At 38.3% G+C, this 11224-nt stretch overlaps 1 protein-coding gene across 3 annotated transcripts in view; it reads right to left on the bottom strand.

The window, feature by feature from the left end:
• Positions 1 to 8914, bottom strand: part of LRCH2 (leucine rich repeats and calponin homology domain containing 2) — a 92776-nt gene extending 83862 nt beyond the window's left edge. For all 3 annotated transcript variants that reach the window (XM_036841147.1, XM_036841146.1, XM_036841148.1), the window contains exon 1: positions 8536 to 8914. In XM_036841147.1, the coding sequence (XP_036697042.1) occupies positions 8536 to 8890 (355 nt within the window). In that variant the 5' untranslated portion in view covers positions 8891 to 8914. The remainder of the gene's footprint in view (positions 1 to 8535) is intronic.
• Between the last annotated feature and the right edge of the window lie 2310 nt (positions 8915 to 11224).

An 11224-nucleotide genomic window follows, 5' to 3' on the forward strand; every position in this document is an offset into this window, starting at 1 on the left:
CATGCACAACAGGAGATATGTATAATAACGCTTATAGCAGCACTGTTCACAAGAGTAAAAATATGTTAACAACCCAAATGGCCACCAGTGAGACAGTGGATAAATAAACTATGCTATAGTCACACAATGAAAGATAATGGAGCCACCAAAAAGAATGAACTACAGGGACTTCCCTGGTGGCGCAGTGGTTAAGAATCCGCCTGCCAAAGCAGGGGACACAGGTTCAAGCCCTGGTCCGGGAACATCCCACATGCCGCGGAGCAACTTAAGCCCGTGCGCCACAACTACTGAGCCTGTGCTCTAGAGCCCGGGAGCCACAACTACTGAAGCCTGCGTGCCTAGAGACCGTGCTCCACAACAAGAGAAGCCACCGCAATGAGAAGCCCGCGCACCGCAACGAAGAGTAGCTCCCACTCGCCACAACCAGAGAAAAGCCCGCGTGCAGCAACGAAGACCCAACGCAGCCATAAATAAAATAAATAAATAAATATATAATTTTAAAAAAAAAAGAATGAACTACAGCTTCATACAACAATTTGGATGAATCTGAGCAACTTAATATTAAGTAATATAATATAAAAATTACCAGTTATATAAAGCAGAGTTATGTATTGGCTTTTTCACATTTTTTTAAAGTTCAAAACAAGGAATAAGCAATGTATTACTAAGGAGCTGGCTTACTGGATCGAAGGTGTTTTAGTAGCAACAAGTGACAATCAGATTTGCATATTAGAGTGCTCCAGCTACAGTGTGAAGGACTAATTGGACTTGAAGCAAACTGAACATGCGGCAGAGAGATCTTTGGGGAAAACTGTTGATAGGTCCAGTTAAAGGTGAGGAGAGGAGGACCTGAACAACAACAATGGCAGTGAGAACAGACAGGAAGGAAACAGATCTGAAAGCTATTCAAAGAGTTATGATCAAGAGGCCTTAGGTCCTAACCAGATATAGAGGGTGAGGGACAGTGAAGAGTCAAGAATAATTCCCAAGTTTCTGGTCTGGGAGATCAGGGGGCCTAGGGTCAATAACAAAAGTTGGTCTTTTTTTGACATTTGGAGTTTGAAGAGACTCTAGGACGTCAATATTCATATAGTATCCTCTTTTTATGATTAAGTATAAAATCTGACCCTTCCCCCTTCAAAGCCCATCCTCCATCTCCATTATAAAGCCCCCTCTGATGTTCTACCAACACAATCATGTCACCGCTCCCTCTTCAAACTTGCACATCACTCTGTTTTCACTTAAGACATTTATCTTACTCTAGCCCAGCACTGCTCAATCTCAATCACCACTGACATTTTGGACCAGGTAACTCTTTGTTGTGTGGGCAGTCTTGTTCACTGTAGGATGCTTAGCGGTATCCCTGGCTTCTACCCACTAGATATCAGTAGCATCCCCAAGTTGTGACAGTCAAAAATGTCCCCGGACATTACCCAATATCTCCTGGGGGCAAGTTCCCCCACTCCTTGAAACCTTGATCTAGCCTATATAATAGATACATGAGTACTTCTTTTATACCACTAGGAAATCATAAGTTCCTTAAAGGCAGCAACTTTATCACCCTGTCCATTTACATAAAATAGATATGACAAGTCCATTCTTACATACTAATCAAGGTAAATTAAGGAGACAGCTATGTTCAATTTACTATTTTTAATGTATAAATATCTTAAAAAGTAATTGATTTCTCATGGACACAGACATCCCCAACCAATTAGCTCAAAGTATTAAGGATTTATATATTGTAATTACTTTTTTAAGAGGGGAAAATTTCTATGCTGCACATTCTAGAGTCTCTTAGGGACATAATAATTTAGAGAAGTCATTTTTGAATGAAATCCAGATTCACAAATGCTCTAGAATTGGTTAGTCTCAACAGAGTTCAAATAAAATTTTATGGCACAGTTATTTTATTTCTGTCTCTTGTCACCTTGAATCCCTAATATTATACATAAAATTCCACTGAAAGAAACTTAAGCAATTATTTAAAAGTGACAACAATCTCTGTCACAAATTATAAGAGTACACAGATTAACAACGTCCACAAATAGGGAAGAACTTACTTTCCTATTTGGAAAAAAAAAACTTTAAAAAAATTTTGGGGTCAAAAAATATATGAGACAATATCCATTGTTTAATTATCCATTACAGTCCATTGACTGGTATTCTGTAAGTGGAATGCTATCAATTTATAATTCATTTGAAACAGGAGAAATGTAAAGATTAAAAGTTAGACCTTTAGCAGACTGAACACACTAGTTTAAAGTGAGACTAAACACAAATTTAAATTATTGTTATAAAACTCACTTGTACAGTTTTCTTTTATTACATTAAATGGTTTCCTGGAGTATAAGGTATTTTTTCCTATAAAAGGGAAGCAGAGAAAACTTTCTGAAACTTTTCAGAAAACTGATTATAAGAGTGTTACAATGCTTCAAGAACTACCTAAATACACACAAAGTGTAGAGAAAAGAAAAAGGTTTCCCCTTCTACATCATGATGATGAACAGCCTCTGTACAATGGGGGTGGGCATGATACAGTTTAAGTATCCCTTAGAGTGTACTGCTGGGATAGGCTAGGAGAGTGATATGCCCTTTTGCAAAGTTTCACTGTATGCCTTGGAACTTAAATACCACCTCCCAGGAAATCAATATGCTCTAAGTATTCAATTACTTTTATTTGTGAAGTGTCCTTAACATCATCTCTCATGCTGTCAATGAGGTTCTGGATTTTGTACATCTTTATGCTTTTGATGATAAATAAATGCTTCAGAGTTTATGTTACAAATAATCTAAATCAAAATATTAAATTTTAAACTTAAGCAAGTGTCACTATAACCCTAATTCAAAAATATCCCAATCAACCACTTCTGTTCTTTTACCTGTCATGCAGTATATATAATTTTTTTCAGAAAACATGGTAAGCTCATATTGTTCAAAAGCAACTAATCTAGCTGCTTAACACAGTCCTAATTCTAAACTGTGGCTTATTCTCCATAATGACTCCTTAAAGCATTTTGCTCTATTGAGTACTTATTCCTATGCTTGTAACTTTGTTCTCCCAGATGACACTGCCTCACTTAAGATTAAAATTTAAGACAATAATGTCCCCAGACATCGACCTTCCCCTTCACCTTAGCAAAAGTCAGGTAACTCCTCCCTTCCATTGCTAACAACTCTCCACCCACTCCATGAAGATCCTCCCTCCCCCTCTTGCATTTTAACACTGAACTCTCTACTAGTTCCCTCCTTTCAGTCTCCAAGTATGTTTGAGAAAATATAGAGTGAACCTGCAGTTAACATCTGCCCTTAACATGCAATGCCATTCTCAACTCCGTATCAGTGCAATTTCTCCCCTGACAGTCTGCAACTGTCCCTCCTGCTTAATCATATAACTTGATCCCATACAGATCATTTACCTCAAGATTCAGCTATACCTAACTCTATAGGAAACTTTCTCAAACTAACTTAACCCCCAATAAAATTAAGCCTTATGCCCCAGTTCCATATCACTTAATTGTACAGTTTATTAAAACATACAATTTTGAACATTATATATTATAACTCTTTTCTAATTGTTACATATATTACTGTACACATTCACCTAGTTTGTAAACCCTTCGAGGATCATGTTTCCAAAGTTAGAGTTCAATAAAAGCTTGCTTAATGAATCTATTCTAAAACCAACAGAGGGGCATGAAGGCAAGCTATGCAAATACCATGCACAAAACAAAACACACTGCACCACAAACAAAAACTATATAATCTATGAAACTAAATAAGCATTCATCTTTCAGATTAAATAACCTATTTATTAGCACAGGGTTTATTTTAATAGTAGCTTTGTTATAAGAAGAGAAAGTGTTGCAATGGAAATAACACTGGAATAGTGCTAGAGTTGGTAAACCTAGCCTCTGACCCACACTCCGCCATACACTAGCCATTTAACTTCCGGCAAATCACTTAACCTCTCTCAACAACAAAGAGTAATTACTATGCACTCTACAAAGCTCAAAGGGTTATTATTAGGATACAATAGGGTAATATATATTAAAGTGCTCAGAATTTATAAAGAGCTGTATAAATGGTATTATTTTAATGATAAACGTACCCTCCAATTTAAGATAACATTTTATTTTAAAGTGTGAACTTGCAAAAGAAAGAAATTAAGGGGCAACTATTTATGCTATAGAAGAATTCATTACTGAATAAAATAAATCACTGCAAGGTTCAGCAATTCAAATTCAATCTGAAGCAATTAAAATATGAGTCAACCATCAAAAGTGTCCTTCACATTCAATTTTTCAGTGAGATATTTATTACATACAGCAAGGCAGATATTTGAATCAGGCCACAAAATCACAAGCTTATTCCACTGAATGCACTAAGATGGCCTTCACCTATGTTACAAAATCAGATGCTGCACAGTTTAACTGGCTCCATTTTACAAGTCGATACAATGCACCATGCCCCACAGTTGAAGAGGTGAACCAGCACATGTAGGAAATACTAGAGTTGACTCCAGGTTTACAGGAAAGCACGTGATTAACCAGGACACAGCACAATCTGATGTATGTAAAGAATTCCTAAATCTGTTTCACAGACCTATTGTTTATGGACATAAAGAAGTATGAAGAAGCAAAGGGAGCAGCTGCAAGTAGACTGAGACTTATTTGTAGCACTGGTGACAAAGTCAAATATGAAAAGTTTCAGGATTTGTTTGGGTAGCCATTAAAATCATTTCCAAGCTCTCTTAAAGTCAACAAATTATCACAGTATCCAGACAGACTTTTTAAAGTTCTAGGCAATTTCCCTTTGTCTTGCCAAATCTACCCACAGACCAGCAAAGATAAGACATTACAACCAGAGTTAGCTACTTTCCTGAAATGGGTAACCAACTTTCTGATCCCTATTTTTATTTTTTTATATGGGTGAGGATTTTAATCACAAAGTATCTGGAGGGACTTCCCTGGCCGTCCAGTGGTTAAGACTCCACGGGAACTAAGATCCCACATGCCGTGTGGCCAAAAAAAAAAAAAGAAGTACCTGCAAGGCATATCAATTCAAAAAAGGTCGGGAGCACAAACCACCAAATGGAGATTCAAGTAATTGGCAAACTCTCCCTTTTAAATGTTAATCACCTGGAAAGGCTGCCATAATTATTTAGCATTGAGCTCCAACCCAGCAAAGGAAGAGGAGTGAGGCTGAAGAGGGAAAAAGAAATAAGGAGGGCAGCAGGAGGGAGGGGACAGGTGAAGAAGAACAGACACCAGAAATGCAAAGAGAAATAAAAAGATACCAAAGATAAACTTTGCCATCAACAACCTATTATCCACTTTCCCTCACAGGAAGACTATTAATAGACAAAACAAGATTTTGCTGCTACATATTCTAGGGGCATTATTTTCTTAACGCAAATTTATCCAACGGTAGGGAACTGGAGAAATTATAGTTTCCTGGTAAGTTTCTAGTCACTACAGACATAATATGATGAAAAAAAATGGGTCTGCTTCACTCAAGTCTATCAAAAAGAATACTGAACTAGAACTTGAACACTTGGTTCCTAGCTTTGGTTTTGACCCTCTTGACAAGTAGCTTTAGGTTAGTCACCAAACTTTTATCAATGTTCTCATTCACTCAAACAATAAATATATCTTGAGTGCCTAAAAAATGAGCTATTTTAGAGTTTCCCAACCCTGACTGCACATTATAATCACTTGGGAATTCTTAAAAAACAAAACAAACCAACAAACAAAAAAACCCCTCTCTTTGCCCCTGAGACTGATTAAATTGGTCTAGGGTGGGGCCCAGGCATAGGTTTAAAAAAAAAAAACACACTCCCTTGTGATTTTAACATGCAGGCAAGATGGTAAACCACAGGTCTATTTCATCTTATGTATATGTAAGGAACAGCAAAATAATGTGAAAAGCCCTCTCCCTTCCTTTGAAATTTATCAATTTCCCCTTCTAATCCAATTTTGTTTCAACCTAGATTCTCACCACCTCACACCTAGATTACCAAATAGCTTCCTACCTATTTTCCCTTCTTCCAATCTCTTCCCAACCCAATAAACCACTGCTGTCTAATCAATTTGGTACTGAAACAGTATCCCACTGAGAGTCATTTTAAGTATAACAATATCAACAAACAACTGTTTTCATCAAGCAGAGAATATATTGTATACACATATTTGTATGTTTGTATGTATATGTGTATGTATGTATGGTATGTATGTATAATCTCAAACATGCTCTGTTTGTCTTCAGTTCCATTTATGTATAATGGATACTAGTCTCTTTACATGTAAGATTATTGTCCCTAACTAGTTCATGGCTGAATTTGGTCAAAAATGAATGGCAAATGAGTCACCCACAGATTTCTCATTTAAATTTTGAAGTGTTCCCACAAGGAACATATATTCAATTTTTAAAACAGTAAAATGAGGTGGAATTATCTCAAAAAGTCCTCTGTTACTGTAGGCACTGATAAAGTTTATGATGAATGAATTTTACCAAGAACAAATATGGTTCTGGTTTGTGTTAAAACTTGCCTCAGAAAACAAACTGAAGCCTTAAAAGCCAGTGGTTATAACCACATAAGATGATATTCATATTTATGAAAAATATTAAGTACAATATAAGCAATATATAATGAGAAAACTGAACAAGTATATGACTTTTTCCCTGCCTTTAAGGAGCTCTCCATCTTCTCAGGGAAAGCAAAATATAAAAAGAAAATAAAGCCAGCAGGTAAGTGGTAAAGACAATAAGTACCCCAGGAATTCAAAGAAACAGGAGACTGCTGTGGACTAAGGGAGTTGGAGACAGCATCTTGGAAAAGCTGGAGCTTGAACAAAATTAAATAGGTGGAGAAAAGAAGGAAATCTCATGCATGTGGATGACCTTCTACAAAGATGAGGCAAAAATTCATAAACTATATTTGAGGGACAGGGAGCTGACCTAGCTGGAACAGAGGGTTCTATGTAGGAGCATTTGAAGAGTTAAGGTTGCAATAATAAATTGGAGCCAGGCAGTGAAAGCCCTGAATGCCAAGAGAGGATGTTTCAACTTTGTCCTATAGATAAAAAAATCTTTTATAGGTAACAAGCAAAACAACATATCTCTATAATGATGCAGTCTGAAACCATTTTTCTTCATGCCTTCGAAGAACATACCAAGTAGTATAATATCTTGCCAATATATCATGAATATGTGAACATATTGTTTAGGAAGTCTGTTCAGAGTGAAGGAGTAAATACTCAAACATGCTTTCCAAAATACAAAATCACTGATCAATTACACATTCATAGTTCTTAGGATAATTCCTAAGAGAATAATTGGGTAGAAGGCTTCAATTTTAGGTTTTCCTCCTCTCCCCACCCTCATCCAAACACACACCTTGATTTAATATCTAGAAACGTAATACAATGAAACAGTGTTATTCTGAAAATAAGAGGTCTTTTATTACTTCTCATTGTGAGTGAATTTACTTACTATATTGCTTCAAAATCACTAAATCTATTAAAATAAATCTGTCCATGATTTCTTTCAGCAAAGCAGATAAAAACAGACACATAAATAACAAATTTAAAGACTGTGAAAAGTAAAAAATCCTTCATCAAACCAAAACACACCTAAAATAAGCGGCATTGGCTTATAAGGCAGAGGGGAATGAGAATGTGTTCATAACAAAAAATGCCATCCACAACAAAGAGTACCAGAGAGTATATGAAGAACATTACAATAGGCAATTTCTTGTCCAAAATGATAAACCATTAACCCACAACTCCAAGAAGAATGGAGTTAATTTTGTTTCTCAAAAATGCCCTTAAAATTTTTGGTTATATCTGCAATAAAAATTAAGACTCCAACATAACTCAAAACAAGGACTCTTTCCCCTAGTAAACCAGACACATAAGTGATTGATGATTTAATTTGCCACTGCAGCAAATACTAGTTTAACCACCACTATCTCAACACCAGGAAAATGACAAATCTCAGTCTTTAAAGGCATATGTGACAAGAAGGCAAGAATATTCTAGGATGATTAAAACACACACAAAATAAAAACACAGAAAAACCATGGCAATACTGCTGCTGTACTAGGAAAAGGGATATACCATTCTTGCAGGCACGTATGGCTTTAAAGAATATGTATAGATTATGATGTTATAGTATTGCCTTTTTTTCCTCCGGGAAAGATGGGAACATCCACGAGAGTTAGCAGCGCATTCAGGAAGGTGTCAATACCTCCCTCCCCACCCCTTACTGGGGAAACTCGCTTTAACAATAATGCTCTTTCACCCCTCACATCCCACCCGATTTCCATACACCCTTCAGTCAGCATTCCCGCCCCCCCACCTTTCCCTGCTCTTCCCCTCACATTCAGAACTGGCTGCTCTGACTTTGTCAGTCTCGCCGCCCCCGCGCACCCGCCCAGACCAGCAGAGTCCAACAACGCAGCCACGCAGCCACCCACTCCCCCCACCTCCTCCTTCTCAGCCCAGCTTCCCCTCCCCCTCCCCGTCCTGTCACCTGCTTGGGTGGTGTCCGTCAGGTCGTAGCCGCTGCCCGGGAAGTCTCGGAGTTTCCTACCACTGAGGCTCAGGATGCCGGAGTTGCCCGCCTCCTCCAGGGCCCGGTCCAGGCTCCTCACGGTGTGTTGAGGCTGTAGGCTCCCCGGGTTCCACTGCGGCCCGTTGGGGAACGGCTGGCCGAAAAGAGTCGGTACCGGGATGGGCACCACCAGGGTCCCGCCGCCGCCGCCGCCGCCGCCTCCCACTCCGGCTCCACCACCTCCCCCTCCGGCCGCGCCACCGCCACCGCTACTTCCACCTCCACCACAACCGCCGCCCCCACTGTTACCACCACCTCCCTGACTCGCCGCCATGTTCCTGGGAGAGAGAATAGCCCCCGACAATACTCTCAGCTTGTGCCGCGAGTGTAGGGGGTTCTTAGGACGCATGCGCAGGCTGGGGGCGGGGTGGGGGGGCGAGGTAGAGGGTGGGAAGGAACTAGGGGGCGGGCTGGGAGGAGGTGTTGGGTATGAAGAGGCGATGTTCAAACGCGCAGAATGCTTGCTTTAAGAAACGTGTGATCAGAGGAAGGATGCTAAATCCCGGTTCCGCTGCTTTGGGTACCAAAATCTTGCGAAGCGACACCAGCTTGACTGTAAGTCATTTGGCAATATGCCCCCAAATTTCCTTGTTGCTTCACCTTTTGCGTCTGCAAAACAAAGGCATATATTAGATAGAGATGAAAGGGATTCGTTTCAGAATATTTTGAAACAGCGTTTAGAAGGACTATCAGGGACCTGACTGAAATGCTTACCGCAAATGCCTCAGGAATCCTTTAGCAGTGTTAACACGGAGAGAAACTTTGGGGAGGAAAATGGGTGCAGAATTGAGTTTTAAGCCTATATGAATTTTGCCATAATTTAGAATTCCAAAATAGGAAAAGACTTTTAAAATGTTTTCAAGGAAGGCTCTCGTTTCAGTGCGTGTGGGTCTCAGCCAAACTGCTGCCTTCCAAAACTTGGAAAAGTTCTCTGCATTCTGTCCTCTAAGTCTTTGAAGTTGTGCCAAGATCTCCAAAATATCTCGAGTTTCTTCTCATCATGTCAGCATGGCTGATGGAAAACTCTTTGATCATCAAACAACCTTAAAGTTTATTTTTGAAATACAGGTTTTGGTTTTAGGTGGAATTCTGAAGATTTAACACTGTGGATATGAAGCTAATCAATCTTGGATTTTAGGAGTTCATTCTTAGAACATGAACCCAACCACACAGGCCACTGCCATCCCTCCACTCCCACTCAGAGTTATTCAAATCTTTTTCACTAATAGAAAAGTTACACAAGAAAACTATCAGAATGCTTGGTCATATTCAGTTATCATTAATTTGAATATCCTGCGCCTCTCTTTTACATCCATTTCAGTTTAAGCAATCTGTCAACAGTCTCATTTTCTTGGAGAAAGCTCCACAAAAATTTCTACTTTGGAAAAAAAAATACGGGAAAGAATTACAACTTGTCTAAAATGCTTTGTGGCCATATAGGTTAACTAAGATAATTATGTTGCAAGAAATTACATTTGCCAGATGCATGACCCACAGAAGGAACAGAACTGAGAATCAGACCTCCACAATGAATTAGCAAGTGAAATCAAATTATTTAAACCCACTGGTGTCAGAGAGAAAGTTGTACCTTATATCTCATCTTTCTTACATCGCAAATCAAATCAGGTATTAATTGAGAACTTCCAGAATCAAGAGGAGTGGAAAGGGAAACTAAATTCATTAGGTAGAGAAAAGATTAGGAAAAGAATGTTTAATAACTAGCCAGTAAAAAATTTAGCAATTATTTAAAACAACGTATTGGACTCCAAGAAAAGTATGTCCTCTGGATCAGGATACCTGTCGAGTGAAAAAGGCCATGTACAACCAAATTTAAGCAGGAAAGTAATCTTTCAAAGAATTTAAAAGATAGTCTAAGGAGGAAAAATAGGAAGCCTACAAAATAGGCTAGATATACATGAAAATCTGACAAAATAACACATTCTAGAGCTCTTTGACAAGAACACCAAGGCCATAAGGGGTGTTAAAAGATAAACTGAGGCATATTAAAATTTTAAGAGTTTGAGCATTTATCTTTTGGAATTGGGCAGTGCCAAACAGGAAGTGGTTAAGAGTACTCACCAACAGGAGCCAAGGGAAAGACTTATATAGAGAAAGTGAGGAAGCAAAAAAAAGAAATTATTTGATTGGCTGTAGCTTAAAGCCTAGTTGGCTGTTTGTGATTGGTTGTCCTTAGAATTTTGATTTCCTAACCTTGAGGCTTTTATAGGCTTAGATTTTGGTTTGCTTATGTAGGCCACCATGGCACTAGAGCCACCTCAGTCTAATAATGGTCTTCTTGTTTAATTAATTTAGCAGGAGGTAAAAGGTTTAGAAGAAAGAGCATGACATTTAGAAATTTGTTCCAACCCTTTAACTGCCAGTGTAATACTCAGAAAAGTGACCTAAAATCTCTGTACTTCAGTTTCCTCATAGGGAACACTGGAAAATAACAATCATACTTATTATAATAATAATAATAATATATAAATAGTGCTTACTATTTACCAGGAACTGTTCTAATTGCTTTATATATATTAAGTCATTCAATCTTCATAACAATCCTGTAAAATAGGTACTATTATTCTTCCATTTTATGGATGAAGAAAAA

Source organism: Balaenoptera musculus, chromosome X (genome assembly GCF_009873245.2).
Source record: "Balaenoptera musculus isolate JJ_BM4_2016_0621 chromosome X, mBalMus1.pri.v3, whole genome shotgun sequence".
NCBI classification, from domain to species: Eukaryota; Metazoa; Chordata; class Mammalia; order Artiodactyla; family Balaenopteridae; genus Balaenoptera; species Balaenoptera musculus.